At 42.3% G+C, this 13,849-nt stretch overlaps 1 protein-coding gene across 4 annotated transcripts in view; it reads left to right on the top strand.

The window, feature by feature from the left end:
• Positions 1-13,849, top strand: part of LOC119726802 — a 59,036-nt gene that overhangs the window by 18,310 nt on the left and 26,877 nt on the right. For all 4 annotated transcript variants that reach the window (XM_038198660.1, XM_038198662.1, XM_038198661.1 and 1 more), the window contains exons 13-20: positions 320-521; positions 3,194-3,268; positions 4,773-4,925; positions 5,389-5,576; positions 6,567-6,721; positions 8,886-8,936; positions 10,326-10,408; positions 12,157-12,237. In XM_038198660.1, coding sequence (XP_038054588.1) covers positions 320-521; positions 3,194-3,268; positions 4,773-4,925; positions 5,389-5,576; positions 6,567-6,721; positions 8,886-8,936; positions 10,326-10,408; positions 12,157-12,237 — 988 coding nt within the window. The remainder of the gene's footprint in view (positions 1-319; positions 522-3,193; positions 3,269-4,772; positions 4,926-5,388; positions 5,577-6,566; positions 6,722-8,885; positions 8,937-10,325; positions 10,409-12,156; positions 12,238-13,849) is intronic.

Here is a 13,849-nt window from a genome sequence, read left to right as displayed (position 1 = left end):
TTGATTTTCATGACGATTCACCATGGAAGTTTGGAACAATTTGAAATCTTCGTAGCCCCTCCACGAATACCCAAGGAAGATGACGAATAACCACAAAGGGAATTAAGAATGAATACAGTACTTCCAGGGTTTACCACGAATTTTAAACCGTGAATATCCGTAGCTCCAAACCTTGAATGTGTGACTGGGGCTTAATGAACTGGCTAAATCCCGCTCAAGCATGAATAGACACTAAAAAAAATAGCCTTTATGAATCAGCAGAGTTTTTTTGGTGCTCTTGGACTAGCGTTACTAGGGTTGCCTTGTCCTGTTGTTGCAGACTTCAGCCAGGCGTGAAGGGCCTGTCCTCAGTCCAGTTAGGCCACACCCTGCCGACCCATCGTGCCTCACAAGGCAGAGGGGCTCATACCACACCGTCTCCATGTACCTCCATCGCAACCATCACTACACCTGTCATGTACTGGACAGAGGAGGGATTCGTCTGTCCACTGAATCAGAACTTCCTGGTGCTGGGCTTACAGGTGAGTATAAATGCCCCTGTGCCAGTAAATCCAGAAGCATTTTTTTTTTGGAAGGGGGGGGGGGAGGGGGCTGGGTCTTAGTTTCCCCCTTTTTGGCGAGCTGCGAAGCAGATGCGAGCCTATGTAATACCAATTTCCGTCCGTCTGTCCGGGCGCCCGTCCGTCCGTTCTGACCATACCACCCTTGTGGGGTGATGTTCCTTTCAGGACACATCACCCCACTTTTTTCACAATAGAAAAACATCACCCCAGAAGGGAATCTTTAGAAAAAGGGATAATGGGAACACAATGCTATCACCCCACAATTCCGTCTGGCTGGAACGGGCGTCCGCGTTCAGATAAAAATGTTGAAGTTTTTGGTTTTAGTTAACTTGGGGAAAAAAATTAAATGCAGTTGTCATGTATCATCTCTAGGTCTATAACTTCAGTTAGGTTCATATCATTGCAGTAAATTTTATGATTTTATTGAGGAACTTTAATTCAAGGAAATGTCAAAGTTTTTAATTGTTACATGTACATGTATACTGGTATAACATGTACATGTGTGTATACCGGTATAACATGTACATGTACACTATGCATTTTGGGGATGTGCATGATCTTCTGGTTTGATCTTTTAGTTTATGGGGTTGGAGTAGGGATGGGGTAGGGGAGGGCGGGGTGGGGTGGGTTGGGGGATAGGGTTGGAGTTAGGGTTTGTGTAAGTAGGATGAGTAGGGGAGCTAGGATGGGTGGGGCGGGGTGGGTTGGGGTGGGGTGGGGTGGGGAGAGGGGTTGGAATACTGGGTTTGGGTGGGGTGGGGATTTGTAGGGGTGGGGTGGGAACTTGTAGGGGTGGGGTGGGACAGGTAGGGAGAGACAGGTAGGGAGAGGATGGGCATGGATGTAGGGGTTGGGTTAGGAGGGGGTTGGGCAGGGGGCGGGATATAGGATCGGAGTAGGGGTTGGGTTGGGGATGTGTAGGGATGGGTTGCTGTAGGGGTTGGATAAGTGGAGGGGGCAGTATATAGGGATCAGAGTAGGGGTTGCATGGGGTCAGGTGGGGATGTATGGGTGGGGGAATGGGGTGGGCGGGATATTGGAATTCGAGTAAGGGTTAGGGTGGGGATGTGTAGGGTGGGTAAGGACAGATAGGGGAAGATAGGGTAGGTGGGTGTAGGGGGTTGGGGTAGGGGAGGGTACGGGTCAGGGGAGGGGAAGGAGATAGGGATTGGAGTTTGGGTGGGGTTGGGATGTGTAGGTGATAGGGTGGGGATGGTTAGGGGAGGATGGAATGGGTGTGGGTAGGGGGTTGGGAGGGGGAGGGGGCGGGTTGGGGATTGGGTAAGGTTTTTGGATGGGGTAAGGTTTGGGGGAGGTGGTGATGGTGCTGTGTCTACATGTACATGTATGCCCATTCTTGTTCTGCATTTGTGGCGACTACACAAGATTTTTCCCATGGTAATACAAGTATGGGGAGCAGAAGACACTGTTGGGGCTGCAAAAATCCACAACTGGGTCCTAATTACCCTAACAATGGAAAACTCCCCCATAATACAGTGACGGCTAACCTATATACACATGTATTTATTAGGTAATCTGTTGACTTTTTATGTTGACATTTAAAAACTGACCCCTACACCTAGGCACATCAACAAGAATCCTGATCCCCTTCCATCATGCCCATCCCCAACCCTACCTTCAGCCTCCCTTCCTGCCTTGAACTTCGCCGTTCTAGTTTTTGTTTTGTTTAGTATTTCACAAATTCTTGTCAGAAGGGGGAGGGAATGATAAGACTAAAGTAGCCAATGAAAAACAGTCGTTTTACTTCTGGTTTAATACTGAAAAACACCAAAATTTGTTAAACGTTTGAGTGAGGGAGATGGGAAAGGGGGGATTTCGCCCCATTGCCCCCCCCCCCCCCCCCCCTCTGCCTTCCCGATCCGCCAGTGATGCACCACTAGTTGATATTGCAATTACTGGAAACCAGGACTACAGGATAAATAGAAAAAAAATGAGAGATCTATGTCTGTTTGAAAACAGAACATAGGGCTTTTCTGCTTATTTTATTTTGTATGTCATCATGACCTCACCTCAATTTTCATCTATATTAACACATCCCAGTCTACCTACATACCAAGTTTCAACCCAATTGGACTGACAGTTCTGTAGATATATGACTTTACAATATGCACATTGAAAATGACGTCAAGTGACCCATGATGACGTCATCATGACGTCATTCTTCGGGACACATCTTTGCTATAGGGACTATGCCTATGCTGACTTTTAATAATGTATGACAAAGATTAATGCCAAAAGTGGAGGCCAGAAAAGATGTGCACAAAGTCAATGGACTTTGAAATGGAAGCAGCAGCAGCAGCAGCAGCAGCAGCAGCAGCAGCAGCAGCAGCAGCAGCAGCAGCAGCAGCAGCAGCAGCAGCAGCAGCAGCAGCAGCAGCAGCAGCAGCAGCAGCAGCAGCAGCAGCAGCAGCAGCAGCAGCACACAAAAACAAAGGCTTTTCTGCACTTTGCGGAAAAGCCAATAACTTTGACATAAACATACATCTGGTATATCCTGTTAACAAAAAAAAGGTGTATAGCAAACTGCTATTCATTTGTTTATATTGTGAATGTCATTCTGTGCATTTTTTTGTTTGAAAATATGAGTGTAATTTCATTGTTTGTGACAGGATGGACGCATTCTGCTCATGGATCCAATGGAGTACGGCCACCGTTACTGTGAACTACAAGCTAGTAAAGATGCAGTGAGTAACGGTCTTATAATATTACTATGGGGGTTTTGAAAACTTTTCCCTTTGTCTCTAGTTCAGCTTGATATTTTAGGCAGCTGACTTATAGGACTCTGGCTCAAATGAGTCCAATTGTATGACCTCACTGTACCATGTGACCATCTGGTGTCCATGTGATCGGCCACCATTGCAGTAGGCAAGCGTTTGGTTGGCAACCATGCCGTGAGTTGTAAACTAGATTGTATGACCTCACAGTACCGTGTGACCATCTGGTTTCCATGTGATCGGCCACCATTGCAGTAGGCAAGCGTTTGGTTGGCAACCATGCCGTGAGTTGTAAACTAGATTGTATGACCTCACAGTACCGTGTGACCATCTGGTTTCCATGTGATCGGCCACCATTGCAGTAGGCAAGCGTTTGGTTGGCAACCATGCCGTGAGTTGTAAACTAGATTGTATGACCTCACAGTACCATGTGACCATCTGGTTTCCATGTGATCGGCCACCATTGCAGTAGGCAATCGTTTGGTTGGCAACCATGCCGTGAGTTGTAAACTAGATTGTATGACCTCACAGTACCATGTGACCATCTAGTTTCCATGTGATCGGCCACCATTGCAGTAGGCAAGCGTTTGGTTGGCAACCATGCCGTGAGTTGTAAACTAGATTGTATGACCTCACAGTACCATGTGACCAGCTGGTTTCCATGTGATCGGCCACCATTGCAGTAGGCAAGCGTTTGGTTGGCAACCATGCCGTGAGTTGTAAACTAGATTGTATGACCTCACAGTACCATGTGACCATCTGGTTTCCATGTGATCGGCCACCATTGCAGTAGGCAAGCGTGTGGTTGGCAACCGTGCTGTGAGTTGTAAACTAGACAGGGCTTATTTTCACGTAAAATAATCGCAAAGTCTTTTGATATCAAATAGCATGATTTTCACTACCTGTGCTGTTTACAGTGAGTTGGCTCTGCGTTTTTCTCACAGTTTTTGCCTGCATCCCTTACAAATTTGAAGACTTGCCTACTACTTACATGCGGGCGACACTATACGATCTTTGCCTACTAAAATGATGTTGCTGACTTTCTGGTACTCAGGTGGGCAATTCCACGGTTACTCACGTTACATATTTGATGTACTTTTGAGATTCCTTGGGCTGTAATTACCAATACCGAAAAGGTTTAATAACTGTTATCCCCATGGTAGATAGAGTAGACCTAGACCTACCTATGCACCAAAGATGACATCCAGAAAAATGTGTTATGTATGATAAACAAGGTGCACAAAAATCGGTTACTCACGCTACATTTTCGTAACGTGAGTAACCGTGGAATTGCCGAGGTGTTGGCCAGGTCATGTGGGTCAGTGATGGAACCCTATATGGGTCCATGTTAGGCCTCAGGAATTACCAATCTTAAAATACGGGGCCAAAGTTTGAAGTATTTCCGGTTCTTTTTGGATGTTGAAGAAAAATCATTCTCAATCCCAGGTCTTTTACATCTCTACTCTCTGCGTAGATATTTGACATGGAGTTTGACCACGCCCACAGCGCCCTCGTTGCCAAGAGCCACCTGCGAGACGAGGACGTCTACCAGTTCTGGTCCTTACCGAGCCTGGAGCTCCAGCATCTGGTGGTGGTTCCTCGAGACGTCACTGCCTTTGCCAGATTGGTAAGCGCTTAGGACTTATAGAGTTGTAATCGTGTCAGTCACAAGCCAATCACAATTTAAATGACAAGCCAATCACAAGTCAGATGACAAGCCAATCATAAGCCAAATCACAAGCCAATTGCAAGTCAAGTGACATGCCAATCACAAGTCAAATCACAAACCAATCACAAGTCAAATCACAAGCCAATCACAAAGTCAAATCACAAGCCAATCACAAATCAAATCAGGAATCACAAGCAAATCACAACTTAAATCACAAGCCAATCACTTGTGACTTGACTTGTGACTGTAGGGCTTGTCAGAACTTGTGATGGACTCGACTTCAACACTCACCAGATAATAAGCATTTCAGTTTGAACGTTGATTTCTGGGTTGCAACCCTAAACCCCCTCCCCCCATGCCCCCCAAAAAACCGCACGTTCAAGCCATCTTGAATGACTCTACCCATTTTTATGATTTGCAGGGTTCTGTTTTTCTGACCGGCCACTCTGAGGGCAGCTTGTCGCTACACCAGCTGAAACCGGTCACCAACATGATGGGCTATCCCACTAACGATGTAGGGGAGGAGATGCGAGAGACCCGGAGGGACCACACGGCACCCATAGTGGCCGTGGACTCTTGTCTGAATCTGGCCATCTTTGTTTCTTGCAGGTGACGGAGAGTACTTAGGAGTACATCCCATTATAATGTTCCTGATAAGTTGCAGACCAGTGATACCCATAACAGGCCAGTTATATCAGGCTCTGCTTACAGTAAGCGAAAAATTCCTGCTTACTGTAGCTGAAAATTATGTGCTTGCAGTTAGCGTATTTCACAGGTTTAGCGAGGGATTTTGGCTAATGCGCACTCTTGCATCCTGTAAGTAAGGAGACTGTGCTTACTGGGTCAATAGTGCAGAATTGTTCTGCTAGTGCTGTTTGCACAGAATGGTGATCGTAAGCGCGGAATTCTGTGGTTAGCAGCGCCATGAAATTGGGCCCTTCATTGAGGGAAGATTCTGGGAAAGTTGTTTAGAATCCTGAACCATACACTGTCCACAAAGGCCAATAACACCAGTCATTCACAGACGGTTGGTTTGGATTGAAAACACGGTTACCGTCCCAAAAATTGCACACTGTGCTCGATAGACTTTTCCAAACCTTTTACGTTTCTATACACTCCCATAAAAAAGGGTCTCCTGAAATTGCCGAAATAACCACAATAAGGGAAATCAGACTGTTTCAGTTTCAAAAGGGACTGTTCTTTATTTGTGGGTTTTTGCTTGAACCCTAAAAAAACGATTATAGTTAAAAAAAAATTGGAAGTCGGAACACCAAGAAATGTGTTGAAGTGATGTGATGAAGTGGCCCTATTTTGGCCTGAATCTCCAAATGAAAATTCCCGACAAAACGACTCATGTAGCTTGATCGCATCACATATCTTCTCAACCAATACGATATAAATTCAATATTAGGAGCCTATCTGGTGGGGGGGGGGGGGGGGGTTCGGGGGGAGGGGGGGGGGGGGGGGGGGGGGAGAGGAGGGGAAGGGGGCTTCTGGTCCCCCCCCCCCCCCCATCCGACCTAAATGCTGACAAGAATTGGCATTGTTGAATTCCTTCCAGAAATTCTCACTCTCTATTTGAATCACTTTTTCTCTCAGTTCGGATGGTGCAGTCAAGGTGTGGGATGCAGACAAGTTACTCCTGACAGAGATAGCTCTGGACGAGCCTATCAGCTGTGCACGCTTCATCAACGCTAGAGGAGATCTCATGATGGGATACATGAACCACCTCTTCGTCATCGACCACACTAAAAGTAAGTGGTATTTTAAAACTGAGAAATCGTGTGACTCTCTTGAACAAGCGGCATCCCGACGTAAAATAATCGCAACTATGCTCATGTCACCCTCGACGCAACGATTCACCACGATTCCACAGCATAGACAGTCATGTGATTTCTTTACCAATAAGGGAGTAAATATATGTTTTGCTGGTTCGGCTCGAGCCATTATCAGCGCGCATTCTCCTGATACGGTCTTAAATGTACTTGTATTCCCATTCACAAAGAGTCAAAAAGTCGACACAAGTCAAAAATTATACATTTCCAATGATTTTGTTGAACAGTTTTATTTCATTTTTTTTTCAAACACCCCTCTAGCTATGGTATGGAATATCCTCTTGCGAGTAGGTAAACAATCTCCTTATATGGTGATTGTCGCGCGCGTGGTGCGTGCTGCGTGATGTTGCGCAGAAGGCGCGGAGCGCCAGTGTAGTATGCTGATTGGCTTAACAATTGAAAAGGATGATCTTGATGAGCACACGATCGCGACGTCGTCGTAGAAGTTGCAATTTTTCTACTCTTGCGACTGTTGATTTTTTTGAGCGCCGACTAATTCCGATCATTTTAATATCGTCGCAGTTACACTCAGGTCGCACAAAATCGGTGACTGAAATGTTCCCGACGGTCTTAGCTCAGGCACAGCTTGATCCTGAAAAGTCAGTCACCGGCTGATCTGTGTTGTCGCAAGGTTGACCTGAGGCCGGCTTAAGGAACATGGCATGAAGTTTACTTAGCAACATATTTTGTGCATCTTTCTTCTTTTTGAATAATTCTTTTCTTTTTGAAAACTATCTGAGATCTCTTTTGGTACATTTGATTGAAAAGTGCACTTATTTAAACATTTAACATTTTCAATGCTTTTCCTGACAACTGAGGGCGCTGTTGTAAACATTTTAGGCAGACACTGTGCAGGGTTTTTTTGTAGGGGTTTTCTGCTCAAATTGTGAAACCCCCCCCCCCAAAAAAAATTTGCTCATTGAAAACATTCATGAGAAAAGTTTGTTGATACGGGAAACAACAACAAAGCACAACAGAAAGGAAAATTTGTGACAGCAAAATAACCAAAACTCTGGCAACTTTTGGTGCTGAAATAGGTGTAACATTGAGGTTTCTGCCTGAAATGACATCACACTTGTTCTCATGAATATGGAAATTTGCATTTTAAAAAAAAATGTAAAAAGGCACCAAACTACCCTTGAAAATGACAAAATGGAAATTGAAAATAAAGTGACATGGGACACAAAGGTGCATTTTGAAGGATTGCATTAAAAAAAATTTAATAACATGGGCCCTTTGATTGAATAAATTATTATACAAATATTGAGTGGCTCAGCGTGGAATAGGAGGAATATTATTGCAAGGTAAAATCTGCACTTTTCCATTTCAAGAGGCGGAGCCGAGTGAAATGGAAAAGTCCAGTTTTTACCGAGCGATAATATTCCTCCCATTTCACAATTTAAAGCCACTCAATATTTGTTTTATATAACTGACATATAGATCCTTGCCATTTGATATATTTGAACTTTCATTTCAATACAAAACTGGAGGAAAATGTATTTCTCTCTTCCAAACCACACTTTCACGAAAATGTTTGAACCCAACGCGTAACGCTGTAGCACTGGCTCTTTGGAACAATACGCGCAACGCTGAACGCGCACACCAGCATGCATTTGCACACAAATACCGCGTCATGATCCTAACTGTTCAATAGTATTTCCCATTCCCCATGGGCGGATAGTACTTTTTGAGCCGCGGCATGAATGGGAGCAATAACGAATGCCACGTGATGTGAGTTCCACCAATCAAATGACAAGGATCTGTATGTCGGTTATATAAAAACAATTGATGAATCAATTAGTGAATTGCATGTTAACATTCCTGAAGTGAATTATGTATAGACGATATATGAATTGATTAGTAGATTGCATATTAATGAGTATTAATTAATGGATTTCTGAGAGAATCATATTACTAGGTTGGAATTTGCACAACAAATTGAAAGCTTTTAAAATCCACCTGAGTTGCTCGTCAACTCTTCGAAGTTTGTAACTATAATCTGCTCTAAGCTTCCTTTTACGGAACCAAAAGTCAGTTCAAGTAATAATGGAGATGTGTGTGTGATGGTTTTATTTTGCATTAGTTTTGCCATCATCAAGCAAGACTCAGTTCCCAGATGAAAATCTCGAAACAGGTAAATCCGGAATGCTGTACTTTCTTTTATTTTCTTTACAATTTATTTTTACTAGATTTAAACTTTTTTGACAGACTGCAGCACTCTTAAATTTAATTGAGTGTTGTTACTTTTATAAAAAAAATAATTCACATATTATTGAATATTTTTGCAAATCAATTAAAAAACACATCAAGGTAAAGCTGCTGAAAAGTAACTAAATCTACTAAAAGTACAAAATCTACAAAATGGCAGCAATGTCCTTCAAGGGTTTGATGATATAGTGAAAGAAAAAAATTCTAAAATATATCACTTTAATCTCTTTAACTTACCGTCAGAAAAGGATGATTGACAAAGTCCATTGGGGGGGCTGTGGTCCAATAAGTACAGTGTTTGACTCGTGTGCCGTGGTACATGGGTTTGAATCCTGACGGGGAACATGGTCCTTGTGCTCTTGAGCAAGGCACTTTACCACTGATGCTTCATCCTTCGGATGGGACGTAAAGCCGTAGGTCCTGTGTGTTGTGTAATGCACGTTAAAGAGGTTGTGGAATTCTCGAAGACATATCCGTTATTTTTCGGGTATATGTAGCCTAAGGTGTGATGAAATAAAAACAACTATTGTGTCTGTCATGAAATGAGTACAAAAGGTACTTTTGAGAGCTGTTTTTCAGGTCCTGTTTCGACCCGAATGTGCAATTTGTGTAAAAGTCGTCGTTGGGGGCAGCAAAAAAAACCATAGTAAATCGTGACGTAATAAACAGGACTCCCGATGCAGCGTAGTATAAACGAGTCCTGTTTATTACGTCACGATTTAGTATGTTTTTTTTTTTGCTGCCCCCAACGACGACTTGTACACAAATTGTACGTTCGGGTTGAAACAGGACCTGAAAAACAGCTCTCAAAAGTACCTTTTGTACTCATTTCATGACGGACACAATAGTTGTTTTTATTTTATCACACCTTAGGCTACATATACCCGAAAAATGACGGAAATGTCTTCGAGCATTCCACAACCTCTTTAAAAAAAACCAGTAACACTTGTCGCAAAGGGAAGGGGTTTACCCTCTATAAAGGTGCTACATAATGGGTCTCATTGTTCTCATAAACTTCATTTATCTGTCTTTAAAACTAGGCATAATTACCTTGAGTACCTAATTGTTGGTAGATATGTGCGCTATATAAGACTCCAGTATTATTATTACAAGTCAAATCACAAGTCAGGTACCAAGAAATGGGATGAACAGTGACTATTAAAGGATTGCCTTCGTCACAGATTATTTGAATAGTTTGTGGCTTGACTTGAGACTGGAGGTGATTATTTCGTGATTGGCTTGTGCGGACTTCGTTAATGCTCAGAAGTTGCTTCCCCTAAGTAACTGGTTCAGACTCTGTCTTTCTTTTTTTCAGAGTCTGAGATCTATGAAGATCCTGCAGTGCGCTATGAAGGAGCTGCAGAAAACCCTGATCCATTGGACTTGGATAGCTACCTGGTTGGTAGACAGAAACCCAACACACTTGCAGGATTTTCTTAACACACTCAATATTCCTGGAGTCTGTTAAGCATTTCGTCACCGACACCACGAAGTAACACCCATCAACATACCAGTAAAAACTAGCAATCGCAGAAAACGGCTACTAAAGTTGAACGCCTTCTAAAACAACACTTTGCGTCAAAACGACAGAATATTTTCAGTTGGGTTTCTCGTTGCGGACACTTGATGAATTGAATTTATTAAATCTGCTGTTTTTCACCCGTTTGTGTATTAAATAAACAAGAAATAAGAGATAAAAGATGAGTGTTAGTTCGTGAAACCGAAAAGGCTGCGAAACTGTAAATTTTCGTTTTCACGAAGTAACACTCTTCAATGTATTCAACACGAGGAAAGTGCAACTTCAGGTCAGCGCGCGCGCTCATACAACTTATTACAAGAAGAGTGTTACTTCGTGAAAACGTTTTTGCTCACTTATGAGCAGAGTGCGCGCCATGCATTGCAATGGTAAATGGAACTTGAGTGTTACTTCGTGAAAACGAAAATTGTCACTTTTGCGCAAAAGTTGCCATGGATACTTAGCGTAATTATTAAAGTAAAGCTCTTGAAGCTTTGAAACTTCGTGCAATGGTAGGCCTTGATGAATAATGTTTAAAAATCAAAAAAACTGAAAATCGAAAAATATATGGTTTAACACGGTAGAGTGTTACTTCGTGGTGTCGGTGACGATTTGTTGGTCTAAGTACATTTGTGGAGAGTCGTGGTCTGGAGTAAGGAGCTTGTGGTTCTGCGGGTAATTCTGCAGGTTGTGGGTTCGAGTCCAGCCTGGGGTTATGGTGCGTGTGGCCTTGGGCAAGGCAACTTTGTCACTCATTGCTTCTCCCCACCAAGGAGTAAATGGGTACCTGTGAGGGCAGAGATGGTTATTGTGATTGAATATAGCTGCTTTGTGCCGAAATGGCAACATCAAGCTGTATACTCCCAAGGGAGCTGAGATTGACGGTCTTTGGAATGTTTCATTGGCCAAATGAGCAGGGCAATAATGATGTAGCGTCTTTACTACCAATAATGGTGGATATGTACACTTTATAAAAACAAAATATCACATTTTTTTATATTTGTTGGATCCACATACACAAAAAGGAATTGCTCTAAAAATGTGGCATGTTCATGTACAGGGTGAGTCAAAAAAATAAATAAAACCCAAATGTCGGGACCATTGTTTTAGTGAATTTCTGCATGGAGCACTTTCAAAATCTAGGATATGAAAGCCCAATTCATAAGCTGTTTTTTAGTACAAGAATCGTTCAAATCACTCATTTTATTTTAAACACAACCACCATTTTAAGGTTCTGTCCACAGATCACAAAAAAAGATTAGCGTTCTTACAGCAAAACGAAAACAAATCACATAAGGATATGTGTGAATTGTTTTCGTTTTGCTGAAAGAACGCACACCTTTTTGTGATCCTTGGGCAGAACTTTAAAACGGGGGTTGTGTTTAAAATTCCTTAACTTCAAAAATACATAAGTGATTTGAATGATTCTTGTACTAAAAGAAAGCTTATGAATTGGGCTTTCATATCCTAGATTTTGAAAGTGCTACCTGCAGAACTTCACTAAAACAATGGTCCCAATGTTTGGGTTTCGTATTTTTTACTCAGCCTGTATAGTGAAAACGTGTACCACATCTGTAAAACCAAGCAGGATGTTATACGCCCTTTTTGGCTTTCTCATTCGTTTATTCAGGTTCCCTATAATCTAGATTTCAACGAGCGTTTCCGAGGTGGACGGGCTTCACCTTCAACCTCACATGCATCTTCTGTTAAGGTGAGTCTGAGTTTTCTTTCACTTTAAAGCCAGAGTCCATTATTTGCAGCTATCCAAAAAATAACTGGTGTATTTATTGTTGAAAAACATACTTGGTTGAAAGATAGTAAGGGGACTAAACTCCCTGTGAAATTATTTTTTCTGGCAAGCTGTCATTTTGAAGAAGTCAACGACAGAAGGCCTTTCCAACGGTGCGTCTTAAGAAGCACCGTTGGAAATTTCCATTAGTAGTTCGTTTTTTCAATAGGCGAAGTGCGCACAAGCGTTGGCACGATGCACACGCATGCGCAGTTGCTATAATTCGTCGGGTTGGTGCGCAACATCGCGTAGCTGCAATTAGCTCAGTGAGAACGTGTCTCGGACACTGAATTCAGGCCCAATTCAAAACATGATTCAGCAACTTTTGATTTGAAATCGAGATCCTAGAATGTTGTTTTTCTCAAAATATACAGCTGAAGCTGAGCCGAAATTTCATCAGGTTAGCTGTTCAGCACCCTTCTTTAGAATTTGAACACTGTTGTTGCTTCAAACGAACAAAATGCACAAATTACAAATGATGGACTATACCTTTAAGCCATAAATCAATTTTTTTTTGTCGATATCTTTATAGCTATGTGCCATAGAAGTGTGACATCACGCATATCTGCATATTTGCCATACATATTGCACAGTCGAATTACGGCTCCCATTTTTTCCAATCTAATGTTGTTGAATGCGCAGGATGTGCTCTGAATGCATTCTGAATGCAATGCTAGCTTACAGCAAATGTGAGGCAATCTGGCTATTAAACACACAGAACTGGGCAAAGGTCAAAATGAGGGTTTGCAGGTAATAACAATGAAATGTTCCTTACAGTACTGTTTGTTGCACTTCAATCAGATATTCAATTGACCAATTACAGCTGTATAAAATTTGCATTTATTAACATGTCAAAAGAGTAAAATACTGAGAGAAAGGTCTTTAGGGTTTCAAGCTTTATATATTCGGGAAAATGAAAGATGCCAATTGTTTTCCCTTAAAAACAAACGCTTTCATTCCATGATTTTGATACTTCTGTAAAATATGTGAAGTAGACATCAAAGATTACAAATATCAATAAATAAAAAATCCCCCCCCCCAAAAAAAAAATCATCTTCATTTGGATTTTTGTATTTCTCTCCACTACGGCCTGTGCCTGTTTCTGTCTCATTTTGCCAGAACGTCTCACAAATCGTCACCGGTTTCATGAAGGGACGGGCATGTGTATTTTGAAGGAAAAATGTTTTCGAGATAATCGCAAGAGAAGTTTCTCCGTTTTTAAAACAGCAAAAACTACTACTTTGCAACAACTTTATGCAGTAGGGAAACCTTGACGTAATTCTTTGATAGGTAAACTTTAATTTGAACCCAGTAATTATAATTAATAAAGTGGTTAATTAGCCAAAATTAATTAGTAAAGATGCCCGTCCCTTCGTGAAAACGAAAATTCAACTGTTCCACATTTACGCCCTTCTTGTTTAATGTGCTTTTCCATAGGGAAGGGCGCGCGTGTTCGATTGCGCGCACGCAGCTGAGAATGTGACAAAGATGCCCGTCCCTTCGTGAAATCGAAAATCTCCGTTGACCTACTTTT

Source organism: Patiria miniata, unplaced genomic scaffold (assembly GCF_015706575.1).
Source record: "Patiria miniata isolate m_02_andy unplaced genomic scaffold, ASM1570657v1 HiC_scaffold_2, whole genome shotgun sequence".
NCBI classification, from domain to species: Eukaryota; Metazoa; Echinodermata; class Asteroidea; order Valvatida; family Asterinidae; genus Patiria; species Patiria miniata.
The sequence above is the reverse complement of the archived record's forward strand: the minus strand, read 5'-3'. Positions and strand labels throughout refer to the sequence as shown.